Source organism: Chelonoidis abingdonii, chromosome 4 (assembly GCF_003597395.2).
Source record: "Chelonoidis abingdonii isolate Lonesome George chromosome 4, CheloAbing_2.0, whole genome shotgun sequence".
Taxonomy (NCBI): Eukaryota; Metazoa; Chordata; order Testudines; family Testudinidae; genus Chelonoidis; species Chelonoidis abingdonii.
The window spans coordinates 143,449,986-143,469,943 of NC_133772.1; the positions used below are offsets into that span (position 1 = coordinate 143,449,986).

Sequence of the window (19,958 nt, forward strand, 5' to 3'; positions counted from 1 at the left end):
AGTACCTGGCCAATAAAAGTGCATGGTGCAGGTCATTCCATAATCATTTCAATGTACAGTGTGGGCTTCTGTCAGCCCGCCCTATCACCCATCCTGGGCCCCAGCCAACGTGCTGCTGGGACTTCACCCCCTTTGCACCCCCTGAAAGAGGGTTAAGCAATAGGCTATAAAGGAGGAAGGGTTGGCTCCCTGTCATACCTATCATGGGAGTCCTGAGCCCCGTTTCTGCTCCTTTAAAGAATACCTCTTTTAAATCCCTTCCCAATCCATTTTATCTGCACTGGATACCCGTCCCACATTTACATAATGAGTTGCAACATCATAACCTAGTGCCCATTTCATGTTCACCAAACTAAGCAATCCCTGAACCTGCTTAACCTTGGCCAATCTGGCAGTGAGGGGAAAATTCCTTCCTAGTCCTCTGAGAAAGAAACAACTAGCGCAATGCCCACAGTGCATCCTGAGGAGACCTGGTATTCCACTTCCGTGAGCAAGAGAGTGGGTGCTGCTCCACCGGGTCCTGGTAAATGAGGGTTTTTCATGCACTGGCATGGACCTATATAGTTCCCTCCTCTTCTGGGGGGGGGAGGGAATGAGTCATGCTGAGCTCGGCTGCCACTGCAGTTGAAAATCACTCCCTGGCACTCTAGCACTCAAAGGGGTACACACCATTTCCAATAAGCCAGACAATGGCACCCATTGCTTAATGTGAGGTGAGATCATTCACTGCCATTTTGGAGTTTTCAGCTTTTGCTGTGCTGCCAGCAAACATTTTCAAACTTGTGAGTGCCTGAGCCAGTCGGACCAGAGACTGCATAAATGGGCAAACAGTACAAAGAGATACCTTTAACTCTGTAGCATTACTACGCTCTGATTGGCCGACACACCTCAATTTCCTTAGAGTGCTCTATAATCAAAGAACAATTTTACAGCACCACAATTTCTTTTTCATGAGGAAAAAGTTAGTCTGCAATCTTTTACCATCAGGTTTCTTTTCTATTTAACAATTGAACTGTTACATTTATACCATGCACAAGCTTCCACAACGGTCCACCAAATGCACAAAATATTGGGGAGAAAGCAAACATTTTATGAAAATTGCATTAAAACATCAAGATAGTTCATCTTGCTTCAGTCTCTTTACATTCACACCAAAGAACCCAGCAGGTATAAACATGCCATAGACTGTATATTCTGAAAATTTTATCTGATTTTTTCCCAGAATAAAAAAGCAACACATTGATTTTGTACCGAAAGCAGGAAAAGTTTTTTAAGTCTCTGGTTTCAGCATTAGTAATGTAACAAGCATTTTGTTAATGGGATAAATGTGGTACTCCTTATCTATCACACACGGACACTAACCTTCCTACCTAGCCAATAATCTACCACTAGTGCTTCACAACTCTTTAGGAAATTTTAAAAAACTCACACACTAAAAACTGCCACTTTCTCAAACAAAGCCATGCAGAAGTCTTTCAATTTCAGAGCAATATAATAAATATTGGCTGACTGATTAAAGCATGGTCTAGTGCTTCAGAAAATGGCCTGGAACTCAGGATATTCTGGGTTCCACTGTGGGCTCTTGCAGGATTTGCAAATACCACAGGAGAACCTCTGTTCCTGTGGGCCTTCCACCTCTAGCTCTAAGTTTCTAGTGCCTTTCTTGTGGGTTATCTTGTTTCTGGGCCACCTCCCAGGAGTATCCTCCAACCTGCCAATGTATTAATCTCCTTCTCCTTTTTTATAAGAGTTTCCCTCTTCTCTTTTAATTAAAGAGGGTATTTGAGGACCTTGCTACCTGGGCCATTTGTGGCCAGCCAAATAAAAAGAAACATAGAAACAAACAAAAAAAATACCCATCCCCCCCAACAAATGCTTGAAACCTGCATATAATAAATAATAGCTGCAAGAACAGACGTTTCCTTGGCTGGGATGCTTTGGGAAGCCTGCATGTGGCAGGTTGTACAAAGAAGGTTGGTACTGGGCACTTGGCAGTTCCCCATCTGGGTTCTTTATCTAAGTCAGGGGTCGGCAACCTTTCAGCAGTGCTGTGCCGAGTCTTCATTCATTCACTCTAATTTAAGGTTTCGCGTGCCAGTAATACGTTTGAACATTTTAGAAGGTCTCTTTCTATAAGTCTATAATATATAACTAAACTAATGTTGTATGTAAAGTAAATAAGGTTTTTAAAATGTTCAAGAAGTTTCATTTAAAATTAAATTAAAATGCAGAGCCCCCCAGACCAGTGGCCAGGACCCGGGCAGTGCCAGTGCCACTGAAAATCAGCTTGTGTGCCGCCTTCGGCATCCGTGCCATAGGTTGCCTACCCCTGATCTAAGCCTTATCAAAACAGCCAGATCAGCCAAGTCTTCCAAAATAAATAAGACACAAGCAAACAAACAGACCTGCCCTGCACTTTCCAGGAGTGACCAGGGGCACTGACTCCTAGTTCTGAGAGACAGAGCTTGGCTGGAAGCATAAGGGACCAACCTGATTCCTCACCACTTCTGAGGGAAGTTCCAGCTCCTCCTATTTGTGGAAGATCAGACTCAAGGGCTAAAACAAAAGTCAGCACCATGATGTCCTGACTGCTTCCCTGAAACCACTTCACCTCATCAGGAAGAGCATTGTCTGTCCCAGGAAATCCTGGTACAGGGCCATATGGGTTCCCTTTATAATCCTTAAAGGGCTGGTATGCTCGGTTACAAAGAGAGAGGAGAATCAGGCCAGCTGGATCCAGAAAGGCTTAGAATATAAGAACGGCCATACTGCATCGGACCAGTGGTACATCGAGTCCAGTATCCTCTCTTCCTACAGTGGCCAGTGCCAGGTGCCCCAGAGGGAATGCACAGAACAGGGCAATTATCGAGTGATCCATCCCTTGTCATCCACTCCCAGCTTCTGGCAGTCAGAGGCTTAGGGACACCCAGAGCATGAGGTTGCATCCCTGACCATCTTGGCTAATAGCCATTGATGGATCTATCCTGCATAGAGGTGTCTAATTCTGTTTTAACCAAGTTATAGTTTTGGCCTTCACAACTGGCAACCAGTTCCAAGGTTGACTGTGTTATGTGAAGAAATACGTTCTTTTGTCCTGCTGCCCATCAATTTCATTGGGTGACCCCTAGTTCTTGTGTTACGAGAAGGAGTAAATAACACTTCCTTACTTTCTCCACACCAGTCATGATTTTACAGACTTCTATCATATCCCGGCTTAGTCGTCTCTTTTTCAAGCTAGACAATCCCAGTCTTTTAAATCTCTCATATAGAAGCTATTCCACACCCCTAATCATTGCGCTGCACATCTCTGTACCTCTTCCATTTCTAATATAGCTTTCTGAGATGGGGCAACCAGAACTGCATGCAGTATTCAGGGTATGGGAGGACCATGGATTTACACAGTGGCATTATGACTTATTTTCTATCCCTTTCCTAATGATTCCCAACATTATGTTATCTTTTTTGACTCCGGCTGCACCCTAAGTGGATGTTCTCAAAGAACTATCCTCAATGGCTCCAAGATCTCTTTATGGACTGGTAACAGCTAATTTTGACCCCATCATTTTGCATGTATAGTTGGGATTATGTTTCCCAATGTGCATTACTGTGCATTATCAACACTAAAAGAACAGGAGTAAGTAATTTCATCTGCCATTTTGTTGCTCAGTCATCCAGTTTTGTGAGATCCCTTTTTAACTCATCACAGTCTGCTTTGGATGTGACTATCTTGAGTAATTTTTGTATCGTCTGCACATTTTGTCACTTAACCCTTTACCTGTTTTTCCAGATTTATAAATATGTTGAACAGCACTGGTCCCACTACAGATCCCTCAGAGACACCACTATTTACCTGTCTCCAGTTTGAAAACTGAACATTTATTTCTACTCTTTGTTTCCTGTCTTTTAACCAGTTACTGATCCATGAGAGGGCCTTTCCTCTTAACCTATGACTGCTTGCTTTGCGTCAGAGCCTTTGGTGAGGGACCTTGTCAAAGGCTTTCTTAAACTCGAAAGTACACTATATCCACTGGCTCAACATTGTCCATATGTTTGCTGATCCCCTCAAAGTATTCTAATAGCTTGGTGAGGCGTGATTTCCCTTTAGAAAAGCTATGTTGATGCTTGCCCAACAAATCACGTTCATCTATGTGTCTGATAATTCTGTTCTTTATTATGGTTTCAACCAATTTGCCTGGTACTGAAGTTAGACTTACCAGCCTGTAATTGCCAGGATCACCTTCAGAGTTTTAAAAAAAAGACTGGTATCACATTAGTTATCCTCCAGTCATCTGGTACAGAATCTGATTTAATCTAGTAGTTCTGCAGTTTCACATTTGAGTTCCTTCAGAACACTTGGGTGGTCCTGGTGACTTATTACTGTTTAATTTATCAGTTGGTTCAAAAACCTCCTCTATTGACACCTCAGTTTGGACAGTTCCTCAGATTTGTCACCTAAAAGCTCAGGTGTGGGAATCTCCCTCACATCTTCTCACAAACCTACCGACCGCTATGCCTACCTTCATGCCTCCAGCTTCCATCCCGGGCACATCACACGATTCATTGTCTACAGCCAAGCACTGAGGTACAACTGCATCTGCTCTAACCCCTCAGACAGAGACCAACACCTACAAAATCTCCCCCAAGCATTCTCAAAACTACAATACCCGCACGAGGAAATAAGGAAACAGACAAACAGAGCCAGGTGTGTACCCAGAAGCTTCCTACTGCAAGACAAACCCAAGAAAGAAACCAACAGGACTCCACTGACCATCACATACAGTCCCCAGCTAAAACCCTCCAATGCATCATCAGGGATCTACAACCCATCCTGGACAACGATCCACGCTTTCACAGGCCTTGGGTGGCAGGCAAGTCCTCGCCCACAGGCAAACTTCCAACCTGAAACATATTCTCACCAGTAACTGCACACTGCACCAATAGTAACTCTAGCTCAGGAACCAATCCATGCAACAAACCTCAATGCCAACTCTGCCCACATATCTACACCAGCGACATCATCACAGGACTAATCAGATCAGCCATACCATCACCGTTCCTTCACCTGCATGTCCACCAATGTAATATATGCCATCATATGCCAGCAATGCCCCTCTGCTAGTACATCAGCCAAACTGGACAGTCGCTACGGAAAAGGATAAACGGACACAAAATCAGATATTAGGAAAGGCAATATACAAAACCTATAGGAGAACACTTCAGCCTCCCTGGACACACTACAGCAGACCTTAAGGTGGCCATCCTGCAGCAAAAAAACTTCAGAACCAGACTTCAAAGAGAAACTGCTGAGCTTCAGTCATCTGCAAATTTGACACCATCAGCTCAGGATTAAACAAAGAACGTGAATGGCTTGCCAACTACAAAACCAGTTTCTTCTTCCTTGGTTTTCACACCTCAACTTCTAGAACAGGGCCTCATCCTCCCTGATTGAACTAACCTCATTATCTCTAGCTTGTCTGCATATATATACCTACCCCTGGAAATTTCCACTACATGCATCTGACAAAGTGGGTATTCACCCACGAGAGCTCATGCTCCAAAACGTCTATAAGGTGCCACAGGATTCTTTGCTGCTTTTACAGATCCAGACTAACACGTCTACCCCTCTGATCCTCTCTAGTGAAGACCAAGCATAGCATGACCGTGTCCATTTTGAGCTACAGTATGAAAGCTGATTCCATATCATTCCTGCCCAAGCTGTCTGAAAAAAAAACAGAATACATACTGCAAAGTAAAGTATCTGAACACAAACATTTCAGAGGGCAAACTGCTGTTAGCAAACAGAATCAGAACTCTATCACACTTGTTTCTGGAGAAATCATATGAAAACGTGTAAATGGCTCACACAAAATTTAAATGTAGCCCAGATAGATAAAAGAAAAATATTTTGAGTATGTTGATGTAAAGTATTGTTACTGAAATTTGATTAAAGGATCTACTAATTTAAGACCCAATGAAAGGTAATTAAAACTAAATTAAAATGGAATGGGTAAGGAAGGCTAAAAAAATCTAAAATACATAGAAATATTGTCATGATTTCTTTTTTAATTCACCATAGACTTTTTAACTTAATTATCTGCTGGGGCTTTGGGCCTGATCGGCAAAGGTATTTAGGTGCCTTATAATGCAGACAGGTGCTCACTGAGAGTGTCAAAAATGTCTAAGTGAGTTAGGCACTTAACGCCCATTCTCTTTCTGTAGGCGTTAGATGCTTCACCTGCTGAGGCACTTTGGAAAATCTCAGTAGGCACCTGTCTGCATCGTTAGGCACCTAAATACCTTTATCAATCTGGCCCAATAGCTAGTGCTACAGAATAAAAGAAAACAGAAACAAAACTAGCTGCAAAAGTGAAAGTGGCCAGCCTCTTTCACTGGCTAATCAGAATCAACTTTGTTTAGCAGAAATGTAAATACAAATATCACTAGCAATGAGAGACCGGCAAGGAATAGTTTCAAAACCTTATGGCAATGAACTGAACGCCAGTGAATTGTTCCATTAGCTGAAATCGCCCTGCATGGCTTTCAGCATGCATGTATCATAACTGCCAAGATAAGCAAACTCCCCATTGTTAACATTCCAACCTTTGAAAAAGACTCTTATCTTTAGGAACATTCTTTGATTTGCTTCCCAGGCCTACCCTGGAGGCCTTTTTATTTTAACCACCAATCTGTGTAACTTAACATGTCCTACAGCATTTCCTTTTGGTAGAAAAGTCAATTTACAAGTATCAGCTGGAAGGTCTTAACATAAAGAATGAAAGGTAGCGGGTAATTTCTCAGATATAAATTATATGTTTAAGATCACAGACACACACAGAATAAAAAGAAAGACCTCTTCTTTCTTTGTTTTATTAGCAGGAAGTAATTGTAGCTCAAGAAAGAGGTAACCAACCTGCTCCACCTCTCATGTTATGCCTGTTGAAGAATTTACCGATCAGGGGGCTGTCTGGGATATATGATTGTTAGTATTATAGTGGCTCTCAAAGGTTCCAGCCAGGATTAGGGCCCTATTGTGCTATGTTCAAAACATACAATGGTCATTGCTCCAAAGAGTTTAATTTTGATACATCACCAATAACAATGGAAGCCAATGGAGTCTCTTCTTCTTTCGCATCAGAAGAGGACACAATCCCTCCTGAAGCAAATTGTTAAGGGAAGGCCTTCCCACTGTGCTTTTCTCTGATTCTAGAATGCCAGGGTCTCCTGCTATTCCCTGCACACCTCTGGATCTAGGTGTTTGAGGACACAGAAATCTCTACTTGAAGTTCAACTAAAGATGGAACAAAATGGGTTCCAAAAGAGGGCTGCCCCAACTGTAAAATGTCCTCATTGGAGGCTGATGTTCTTTCAGGTCTGACCCATTGATCCAAACCAGTTACTAGTAAGAGTACTTGGCTTTTAGGTAGCACTTTTCAGCAGCAGATCTCAAAGTGCTCTGCACAGGAGATCAATACCACTATCTCCACTGTACAGAGAGGGAAGGGAAATGCCCCAGGCCACCGAGCAGGCTAGTGGCAGAACTGAGACTAGACTCCCACCCCACCCCCATGTCTCCTTAGTCCCAGTCCAGTTCTCTACTCACTAAGCTACAGGAACTGAGAGTAGCTGTCCTGAAGCCAGTGACATTGCCGGGGACCAAACCCATATATCCTGAGTCCCAGTCCAGTGCCTTAACTATAGCCTGGGTCTCCCACTTCCTGTGCAGTGCCCTAACCATCAGGCTATCGAGTGTGACAGTCATTGTGCCAAAACCATTGTGATCTATTTTAGGCCCAACGCAAAAGAGCCAGACACTCACGACATTACAAATATTTTGGTTAATCGTTATAGGAAACATGCTTACATTGTACGCATGCTTTAGCACATATAAAACTCAGCCCAGTAAAAGGACTGTAAGACATTCATGACTGAAGAAATATTTTCGCACTTTATAATTTTACAAAGGTTTCTCTTTAAGAATCATCCACAGTAGCTGATCCATGATCCCTCAGCACAAACATGCTTTCTTAGGTACAATGTAATCAAACCTTCTAGTTCAGAAACAATTAGTGGCAGTCCCTAGTAAGAAAGGCATGAACCACTGATACTCATAAAACAATTTAATATCAAATAGATTATGCCAGAACCTGCACAATCACTTGATTCAGTCCACCATGGATAAGGCTGTAAAGGAGACACAACAACAGCTTTTTATAATTGAATGGTTATGTAAAGCTGTGCGCCAAGTGGCAACACCACTCACTCACGGGGTCACCACACCAACTCAAATTTGGCCTGGCCCCTCCTCTGTCATGCTTGTCTTCAAAAAACCCAGCAGGACCCACAGCGTCTCTTCTGTACTGCTGCCCTGCTTTGGAAGGCATGCTCCATTCTACACCCAAACCAGCCCTTTAACCAACTACAACTGCACCTTTTCAACCAGAAATCTTACAGCCTTAATCATGTAGGACAATGGAGTTTAAGTTTGAGTTCAGGGCAGCTGTAACTGCACTTGGTAAGGTTGGGGGGCATCACAGCTCTGATACATTCATTCAGAGGGGAAGATATAATCTGCCTCACCCTGTACATCACCTCTCTACCAGCTGTAGATTAAAACTTGGACTGAGAAAATGTTAGTGGCTGAGGAAGAACCCATTCCACAAGGATATTTTGAAATCAGGCATTTTTCCCTCTGTAATGTGTAGAAATATTGTAGATCAAAATGTCTTCAACTCAGATGGTGATTAAGCTACAGTACATCTGTAGGGCTTAGTGCATACAACTAGTCCAGAATCCAGAGAGGATCATAACAACCAGTAATAATATACTCTAGTTTAGAATACATACTTCCAAGGTTTAGGTCAGGTGTACTGAGATCAGTACAGAAGTACAAAAACATCCGTTTGGCCACATGTTATGGGTAGGAGTAAGAGGAGGCACTGCCTGCTAAACACAGTTTAGCAATGTACAGTTTTGTTCTGCCAGTTTAATTATTGCAGTTACTTTATTAGAAGATAGCTGATGTTGCTTTAAAAAATTCCAAAATGACAGATTAATCCTGACTGCTAACTTTTGTATATTAATGTAATAGTTCTTCTGCAAATGGACTGGTACTGTCCACCCTTCACTACATCAGTTCTGTTCTAAAATGTCAAAATCGCAAGGGCTATATATTTAAATATGTTTAAGTAAAGTTTTTCAAGATCTCAAAGATCACAAGATGCCCGTGTATGAAAGATATAACAATCTCTATATTTATCTATCTTTATAGGGAGATATACCAAAAGATACATCGATATATGGCTAGATATAAAAAGTTTAATTTGTTTGCAAGTTTTTTTCAGGTAATCTTTCTAGTATGTCTTGAGCTGAACTTCCTCTGAACCCCCCGAAGGAATAGCTCTTTAATCTCTGCGTTGTCACATGGGAAATATGCAAATTAGGTTTAAGGATTTGTAAGGGGTTCAGGACTGCAACAAATCTTCAAAGAGGGGAAAGTATAAATTCTGGGTTTCATATGAGATGAGACGAAAACAAAGGGCAGGACAGTTCTCACAGAGGGCATAACAGTAAACAGGCACCTGTTGTAAGAAGCAAATTATAACCTCACCTGTCTAATCCCTAAACGGTATGCGAGGATGCGGTCCACAGCATCTGGGTTCATTTGAGTCCACTGCAGACTGTAGGAGTAAACCCGGGGTCTGTTCTGCCAGAGGGGGCTGTAGGTGTCATAGTAGAACTCCGGGGCATAGGCTTTGCCTGCAGAACACAGACATACAAAAACATGGAATGATAAAACAGTTCTCAGAATAAGGATTCGATTTTTCAACTGCAATCTTTATTCAACTGCTACAGTATTGTTTTGTGAAGGGACCTTTCGCTACACGCACATCTCAAGTCTACCTTTAAATTTCTCATCCCTTGAGAAAATATGCATCAAGATTGTTCATTTCTCCTTTGTTATTAAGTAATTCTCAAGTGTCATTTTTGGTCCAGGAGAAAATTGGTCTGCTAAATAAAGAAATCTTCTACAAAGAGGTCTTGCACGGCTAAAGTGACTGACATTGGATAGTCAGACTATTATGCCTCCAGATCAGGGGTGGGCAAACTTTTTGGCCTGAGGGCCACATTGGGGAATGGAAATTGTATGGCGGGCCATGAATGCTCACAAAATTGGGGTTGGGGTGTGGGAAGGAGTGCAGGTTTCATTTGGGGGTGTGGGCTCTGGGGTGGGGCTGGGAATGAGAAGTTTGGGATACAGGAGGGTGCTCCGAGCTGGGATTGAGGGGTTCGGAGAGCGGAGGAGCATCAGGGCTGGGGCAGGGAATTGGGGCATGGGGAGAGGCTCAGAGATGCAGGCTCTGAGTGGCACTTACCTCAAGTGGCTCCCGGAAGCAGTGGCACGTCCCTTCTCCAGCTCCTACGGATGGAACAGGCCCCGAACCTCAGAGTGGGGCCATGTTGTGGCTTCCGGGAGCCAAGTGGTACACCACCCCAGCACCCTGGCTGGAGTATTGGAGGGCCAGAGCGGGGCCAAGCTGCGTAGTGCAGCCCCCCAACCCAGTGCCCTGGCTGGAGTGCCAGAGCAGAGCCGAGCCACGTGGTGAGGTACCCTGACCCGGCGCCCTGGTGGAAGCTCACGGGCCAGCTTAAAATGGTTCACGGGCTGGTTCTGGCCCACAGACTGTAGTTTTCCCACCCCTGCTCCAAATTCTCTGTCAGACCAAATACATTAAGCATAGCTGCCACACATAACAGAATCAATTTCAAATGACATCATGGACTGCAACCTGAAAATACAATACCTCCATTCCATACTTCAGTCCTTGTCCTACAAAAGTATAGTTATAGCCACAGTATATTATTTAGATACATATTCAGATATTGCACAATAAACACAGAGTTTGAAGTGGCATTTTCAAATGCACTGTGATATACTAACAGTTTACCATAGTGTAAACTTTTGTTCCTTAAATTAGGAAAAGCCTAATATGATTTGCTGTATATATGATGAAATGATATTTGAGCTCTTATTAAAATGCAATTGCCTTAGGGTATTTCTTGACTCATACACAGAAATGCCATTAACATCTTTACATGCAATGTATTTCCTCACTGAAGGAGGAGACACTTTGCTTATAATTAGAACTGGCTGGAGAAACTTGGAAGAGAACCATAATTCTTTTGGAATATACATTTCTGTTGAAACTGAAATGCTTTGAAATATCAGATCAATTTTGCTGGAATGTCATTTCAGAGGGCCCCCTGCCTCCCAAAAGTCTGACAAAGTCTAAATCAGACATTTCAGCATTTTCATAATGAACAATTTCAATTTTTCTTTTTGAAACGGGTGTAGATTCTCGATCACTGGCAATTTTTTAAAGCAAGATTGGATTTTCTTTAAAAGATATGTTCTAGTTCAAACAGGAATTACTTCAGGGAAGTTCTGTGGTCTGCATTATACAGAAGGCCAGGCTACATGATCACAGTGGTCTCTGTGGAAGCTGCAAATTGATTTTTTGGTTTTGATTTCTGGAATTTTGTATTATATTATGTATTATAAAATAATACAACATTTTAAAAAGTCAAAATAAAAAAAAGAGTTTGATTTTTATAAAAACCCCTTTTTTTGATTGACAAAAATTGACTGATTTTTTTTTAATTTTTCTTTATGGAGAATTTGAAAATTTACAATTTTCACTGCAATTTGGAATTAAGTCAAATGTTGAAATCTTGAAATACTTCATGAACTAGAACCTCCATTCTCTGCACAGCTTTGCCTACAATGTTAGTGTTAGTACAGTTATCAGACAAACAAAAACTGGTTGTGTTGGAATGAGAGTTGTAACTCTTAAAACAACATTGCGTTTTTATCAAAAGAAACATTACAAAGCCAAAAATTTTTAAGGTCAGGTAAAATTTGAAAAATAAAACCCCTCAAGTTTAACAAAGTTTTTGTCTGGGAATTTCCTCAAGTATTTAAGAAGCTTTACAAAATGTTCTGAGACAGATTGCTAAAACATGTAATCTATGAAAGACTGAATGTATTTGCATGTCGTGAAATATTAGTGTCATGTAAACAACTGCAAATCTCATTGTGTGGATTAAAATCTCCACTGCAGCCTGTGCTCAGAGAATGTAAAAGACCCTTTATGGGATTAGGTCTGCCAAAACAGTCCATGAGCATTATTGGATTTGGTGCCCTGGTGCTCTCAGAAACCCTGTTCTAGGCCGGACCTTTGCAGGCCTTGTTTTCTGCTTCTATCATCCTGATAGCCCTTCTTCGGTGTCCAAACCCACCAACATGTCAATGTTTGCAGACTGCAGCTGTGCACATTGTAACATTCCCATCAGATCTCCCAGAGATTATAATGTGTGTATTCAAAATACTCTTTAATATCACCTTAGTCTAATTACCCACAAACATTATGAAAATTAAATGACGTTGTAACCTGGTAGAAGACCACAGGTGAAATCCCAGCCCTACTGAAGTCAATGCGTGTTTTACCATCGATTTTAATGGGACGAAGACTTCACTCAGTATGTGGAAAATTTCAGATAGATTGGCTTGGCTTGACCCACCCCAGGGAATTAACCAAAAGTGAATCACAACTTAAATTATACAGAGAGAACTTCTAGCACTAATCATGTGTAGCACAGCTAACAACCCATCCAAGCTAATCTGCAGCTCAAGTTAGCCTGAAGGATATAGCCAGGGTGGGTAGGTTTCAGACATCTTGGTTGCTGAACCCAGCATAACCAAATGGAGTTTGAGGGTCAGGCATTTTCAATGTGTGTCAGTGTTATAAACAATGGATTAAGAAGTATTAAGGACTGAAGGAACTACTATACTGTGAGGTATAATGCACTGGCCAAGCACTTACGGTCGTGTCTCCCTCTAATAGCTATCCCCTGCAATCACAGTATACAGCCTATGCTTCCAGCCCAGCTGAAGGAGCTCTCCTTTCACTCTAGTGTTGGGGCCTTGTGCTTTAGACACAAAGGGTCTTCGGCTTCATTACCACTCATAACCATAGTGACCATATACACAAATGGCCATCACTGCTATGGAGAGCCAGTACAGTGGGGAAAAGTGAAAAAGGGAAATGAAATGAAAGATGAAAAAAATATAACGAGAAAAGACAAAAACCTTTGCCCCAAACTACACTATGCAAAACACGTAACCCTGACATTTATTTCAGCAATAACGATGAAGGCCCAGGGCATTTCCTGAGGATCATAGAACATCAGGGTTGGAAGGAACCTCAGGAGGAATCTAGTCGAACCCCCTGAGGTGAAGGTGAGAGCCAGGAACCTCAGTCAGTCATTGATGCCTAGGGAAAGTTCCTAGGCTGAGGACATTATTGCTATCACAAGTAGCTGCCGGAGGAAAAGTTTAGAACTAACCGTATGAAAAAGTCCCATATCTTTGTAATGTTCCATTCTGTTGGTGCCATGTTATGCCAGGGATAGACAGATATGTTTATGTTGCATATTGACCCTTTATTACTTGGGCTTATACTTATCTTTCAGAGGAAAAAGTCACATGGGAGTTTAAGCACCTTGCCTGTGTCTATCTTTATTGAATACAGTTTTGCTGAACTCAAATAATAATCTTCCCCCATCTACTGCAGATGACCATAATGGCATCTCAAGAAGCATACAGAATGGATATGTTATCAGACTCTCGTTACAACATGGGTACAAAGTCACATTTTCTAATATAACAAGGACTTGTGTATACTTCCAATTCCATCCTAACATATAAGCCTTACTTTAGTAATGAAAATTTAACACCACAACATTAAGCGTTTGATCTGTGACATTTAGTAGCACCAGAATGCTCGATATTGTTTTGGAATTCACCAAATGTCTCTTTTGAAAATGGTTCACTTGAGCCCTGGAGATCTAAGCCCTCACTGAAATCATTTGCTTTGAGCTAGGACAGATGCATAATAAATGCAAATCTGCAACAGTGCAATTGTGCTGCTTCCAGCAGATGGTGCTATTCAGCAAAGACTGTCCTTGGAACTAGCTAGAGAGTGGAGAGAAATGATCCAAGAGCTGTAGCAATGACATTTGGCCAAATAAGGATTAAACGCCAGGATGCAGCAGTGCAAAGGAAGGCAAATGATCAATTCTGTTAAGAACTAGCTCAATGACCTGTTCTGAGGTCTTACACATAGTCACAGCCAGCCATTCCCTTGTATTAAGAGGGGATTGCTCAATCCACTGACCCAGGAAGGGCCTGTAACCACTGATAAGTGAGGCCTGGTTGGAGACTCCTGGGACGACCAGTCCTGCCTCTCCCCATTTCCCTTCTGGCAATGATCTCCGCTTTCCTCTGCTGGGTCTCCTTTTGGGATGATCTCAGAATGATCACAGAAGGTCATGCACCTCCCCTGCTTTACCTGGATACACTCTTAGGTGTGCTGAAGTCTGGGGTGCACAGCCCTGGGGTATGTAGAATTTGCACTGCCAGTTGCCAGGCCATGTGAGAGAGAGTTACGGATACTGATGCATAACTGTACATCACAGAGCTAACCCAGTTCCCATTCGACGCAGTGGGCATCTTTCCACTGACTTTAATAGGAATTGGATCAGTCCCAGCGTGTCCTGGTGTCACTAAGGACAATATTGTCTGACGTGTATGGGGGATACAATTCTCTCTCATTTATGAGGTCCCTAATTTGTCAATCCCTTGTAAAAATTAAAACACACACTCTTTATGGAGAGCTATGGACCAGATCTTCAGCCGCATTCTATTATGCCAATGCTGCTGAAGATTTGGCCCCATGTACCTGCCAAGTTTTATAACCGAAACCACTTTAAGTTACCTGGGCATTTAAAAGAAATTACTAACTTGAATTATGTATTGAAGTGCAGAGGCAGGAAAGTGTTTTCGTATCACACTGTAAGAAAACAAAAAAGGTTGAACATGCATTACAGTGACTAGCACACTGGAGACTAGTCCTTGGTTGTGGTTTCCAGGTCCAAATGTCATCACTACCTGTTACAGCCTTTAGTGGAACTCTCCCACAATCATACATAAGTACTGCAATCTACCTGGTCCGCATGTTAATTGGTCAAAACCTGGGGATACTTCAGAAAAAAATCAGTGTTACTGTTTTCCTTTGAGATTACATTTTTTGTAATAAAAACTGAGGTGCTTTCTGTAGCATCAGCTGCTTCTTGCATTTGGTGAACTGCCACCATAAAACAGATAGGGTTTGGTTTTCTTTAAGCGATCAGGAAAACAACACACACAAATCTCACTTCTGAATTGAGATCAAGCGTGAGAAATCTCACCCCAAAAGCTCTAAGATTTGGAGGATGAGGGAAAGTTATGCAGAGCACTGAATACAGTATTTGTTCTTAAGAAAAATACCATAATGTGTCTGATTCTTTCACTGATCTGTTCACTGTTCAGGGTACAGCCAGAAAACACCACAATCTGAGCAAAGTGTAGCTGCTCATGCAGTGTCTGCCAGGGTGCGCTGGATAAGCTGGGTTGAGCATACAGACATGATGGATAAAGGACTTAGGTGGAAGAGAAGAGTCCATCCCAGGCGACAGTCAGGTGAGGTGAGGATAGCATACTGGACTGGAAAGGGCTGTTTAGGGGCACCAAGTGGTGAACTTTGTGGTTAACATTTTAAACCCCTCATCCCTTAAGAAGCTCAGGTTGCCTCGCATATCTTCTGTTCCGGTATGAAATGTGGCCATGGCTCCTCAGACCATCAGCATCTGAGAGCACGAGACTTACGGCAAGTCTTCACCGCAGCAGGGACCTGTCTCTGTTGAAAAGCAAGCACATAACTGGGACAGAAATGAGGCTGTTTATATAAATCTCCCATCATCCCCCATGGGTCAGCAGAGTCAATTCTAACAGAGCAGCACAAGTCAAATATGCCTAAATGAAATGCAGCAAAGCCTGGAAAGGAATTTCCTCCTTTCCATATATGGGAGCCTCATGTAAGCTTATGCTTTTGGGCTGTGTTCAGTGTAATACAGAATGGAAATTCTAGGGTTAGATTCTAGCAGATTGTTTATATTCTTATTCATCCGCCTACTAATCAGCACTTGTATTATCTAACCGTGGCCTCTACATGTTCTCAGCCTTTGATCTGCACACAGAAGTCCCACTGTTGTCATAAGAGTTGCAACACGGGGATCATGACCAGCATGCGTCTCTTCGAAATAATGTCATCATAGTGCAAATTCATTGTGTCCAGTAGCGATGTTTCCCGCAAACAACAGCCCCAGGATAACCTTGTTAACAATACAGGTGACTTTCACATCAATAACAGCAGAAAATCAAGGTGAATACTCTCTCTGCAGATCCTTAAAATTGAGTCACTAATCTATTGTAGCGTACGCTATTTACAGCTGGGAGACATTGCTGAAATGTTATTCCACACAATGTGTAGCTGGATCAGGACATACAGGTGAATGAAAGACAGATATGGGTAGATTTAAGCAGCAGGATGCAAATTTATGAACTTAACAACTGGGAAGGGACTTGCTATCCATCCTCTACCTCTCATATACCAGAAATTTAACTGGGTTCAGTGCAGGGTTCCCAACATACAACCAATAACTCAGGGTAGACCCTCGTCATCCTAACCCCGGGATTCAGCTCACTTCTGAATCCTCTTCTGCCCCACCCTTTGCAAAGGAGGGTAGATGATGCTAAGAGGGCTCTCAGCCTGTGAAGACGTCACAGATTATAAAAACAGGAGCATTGTGATCATCTAATCTGATCTCCTGTGTAACACAGGCCATAGGATTTCCCTGAATTAATTCCTGTTTGAACTAGAGCATGACCTTTTAGAAAAAAAAATCCAATCTTGATTTAAAAATTTCCAGTGATGCAGAATCCATCTCAACCACTGGAAAATTGTTCTCATGGTTCATTACTCTGACTGTGAAAAATTTGCACCTTATTATACAGTCTAAATTTGTCTAGTTTCCACTTTCAGCCACTGGACCTTGTTATACCTTTGTATGCTACACTGAAGTGTCCTCTATTATCAAATTTATATTCTGCTAGTAGGTACTTACAGACTGGTCAGTCACTCCTTAACCATCTATTTGTTAAGCTAAATAAATTGATCTCCTCGAAGCTATCACTTTTAAGGCAGGTTTTCAACTACTTTAATCATTCTCATGGCTCTTCTCTGAACCCTCTCAAATCTTTCAACATCCTTCTTGAATTGAGGACACCAAAACTGGACACAGGATTCCAGCAGTGTTGGACCAGTGCCAAATACAGAAGTAAAATAATTTCTCTATTCCCACTGAAGATTCCCCTGTTTATACATCCAGGGATTGCATTAACCCTTTTGGTCACAGTGTCACACTGGGAGCTCAGGTTCAGCTAATCCCATATGACTCTCAAGTCTTTTTCAGGGTCACTATTTCTCAGGACAGAGTATCTCCTCCTGTAAGTAGAGCCTGCATTTATGTCCTTACATGTGGTAGTACTGAAAGAAGCATTGTTTGCTTAATCCAGTTTACCAAGTGTTCCAGATCGCTCTGTATCTGTGACCGGTTATCTTCATGATTTGCCACTCCCCCAATTTTTGTCTCATCTGTAAACTTTATCAATAATAATTTTATGTTTTCATTTAGGTCATTGATGAAAACGTTAAATGGTGGAGGTCTGAGAGCCAATCTCTGCAGGACCCAGTAGAAACACGCCCACTTGATGATTCCCATTTATGGTAATATTCTGAGATTTGTCTGACAGTTTTTAATCCATGTCATATATATTTCGTTTTGTTCCAGTTTCTTATTCAGAATGTTGCGTGGTGCTAAGTCAAACATCCTACAGAAATCTACACTACATCAACACTGTTACCTTTATCAACCTAATTTATAATCTTATCAGAAAAAGGCAATTAGTTTGACAAGATCTATTTTCCATAAACCCATGTTAATTGGCATTAATTGTATTATTTTTTTCTTTATTACTTGAATCCCATTTAAGCCATTCCTTTATTTTGTCCATGATCTATGTCAGATTGACAAGCCTACAATGACCTGTGTCATTCTGTTTATCCTTTCAAATATTAGCAAAACATTAGCTTTAATTCAGTTCTTTGTAACCTCTCCAGTGCTCCAAGACTTCTGAAAAAAAAATCAGGCCTTCCTTCCCCTTCTCCTTGGAGGCACAAGATCACCAGCCACATTGTGGATTTCATTCTCCCCTGGGATATTGCCCTTTTATTCTTTATCTGCACGGACATCAGCCACTAGTGGAGATAAGTTAAGCATTCTTCTATTATCTCTTAGCAATAACATTTCTGTACTTACTTCTTTAAACCTAAACCTGAACACCACAATGTTGTGAGGAGGGCAAAAATACCTTCAGCCTCTGCCAATATGACCCAGTGGAGGGGAAAAAAGACAAAAAAACCTCCTTCCTAATTCCCCAAACAGGCCATCGCTCAGACTCCTGGCATCCTGGAAACCCAGCTCAATATCCCACACCTACAGGGACAGAGAGCAGCAATATGGCAGATGGCCCCTGGGTGCTTGGGAAGGCTTTACACATTGAGAAGAGGACTGTGAAAGCCAATCAGTTCCCTTCATCCTTCCCTGGCTCGCCAATTGGAAGCAAAGGAGTCTCTCCCCTCCAAGCACATTCCTGTGTGCACTTAGAGGTGCAAGAAATGGCTTGACTCCAGCATGTCTGGGCATGAACTATTCTCTCTCATGATTTGACCATCCCCCCGCTGATCTGACCAAACTGCCACCTCACCCACCCGCTGCCTAATGGACATAGGAAGGGGTATTGGCGGACTGCTTCACTGTGTGTGAAAGGACACAGAGACAGAGAGAGTGTGTGTATCATAATCACTGTACATCATCAGCTGATAACCAGCAACTCTGCAGAGGTAGAAATGGAAGCTTTGTAACATAGGAAGCAGCAGCTTCCCAGCAGAATCTAGCCCTAGCACTTCTCAAGGGATCAGACTTTAATGTCATTGTGTCTATTAAACAGTTGTGGAAGTGCTTTAAAATATCACAGAATATTGAGGTTGGAAGAGACCTCATGTAGTCCACCCTTCTGCTCAAAGCAGGAGCAATCCCCAGATAGACTTTTGGCCCAGATCCCTAAATGGCCCCCTCAAGGATTTAACTCACAACCCTGGGTTTAGCAAGCCAATGTGCAAACCACTGAGCTATCCCTTCCCCTGCCTTTCAGTTAGTCTCTACTTCTCTGCCCTGAACTGTTGGCCTCACAGTAACAGCTTTTACCAGAGGAAGGATACAAAAATAGTTAGACACATTTGTTCACCTCTACAAAACATTTCCAAAGTATTTTTTTGCCATGCATGATGTGATGTACATGGAATATGTGATGGCGCGGTGGAGGATACAGAATTAGATTGTGCTCCATGGGAATGACCTGTATAATGTACAGGGATGGATAGAGAAACAGAATGGTTGTATTCCGTGGCCTCCCACACAGCTAAAAGAGGCTGCAGATTTTTCGGTTTCTCTCCAGAGCTGCCGCATCAAAACAAATACACATTCTGATGTGTTTGCTAATATTGCTTCACCAACGTGTGGCCCATGAGGGCTATATTCACCATTAGTGGTACTCAGAGGAACTACTCACACCTTTAGTTGGAGCAGATACTCAAATTGAAAAATCCCCCCACATGTTCATTGGCCTACTCTCCCTGGGATTCAGATGTAATGTTCTGGAAAGGAAAGGCAGCCCCCTCAACTCAAGCTCACTACAGCCCCACAATTGTCTAAACCTGGAAGTGGTTCTCGGGCCTAGACAGCCTTTCTGCAATCTGTCACTTTCCACATGTGAGTTGTCCTAGTGCAGAAAGCCACACATCATTATTGGTGAATACAGTCTTTTCCCCTTTATGTCCTTCTGTCAGGGTTCCCTCCCGACTCTGAACTCTGGGGTACAGATGTGGGAACCCGCATGAAAG

General features: G+C 42.2%; 1 protein-coding gene across 2 annotated transcripts in view; it reads right to left on the reverse strand.

Moving 5' to 3' along the window:
• The window catches only part of MDGA2 (MAM domain containing glycosylphosphatidylinositol anchor 2), a 691,110-nt gene that overhangs the window by 83,734 nt on the left and 587,418 nt on the right, over positions 1-19,958 (reverse strand). For both annotated transcript variants that reach the window (XM_075065736.1, XM_075065735.1), the window contains exon 10: positions 9,608-9,756. In XM_075065736.1, the coding sequence (XP_074921837.1) occupies positions 9,608-9,756 (149 nt within the window). The remainder of the gene's footprint in view (positions 1-9,607; positions 9,757-19,958) is intronic.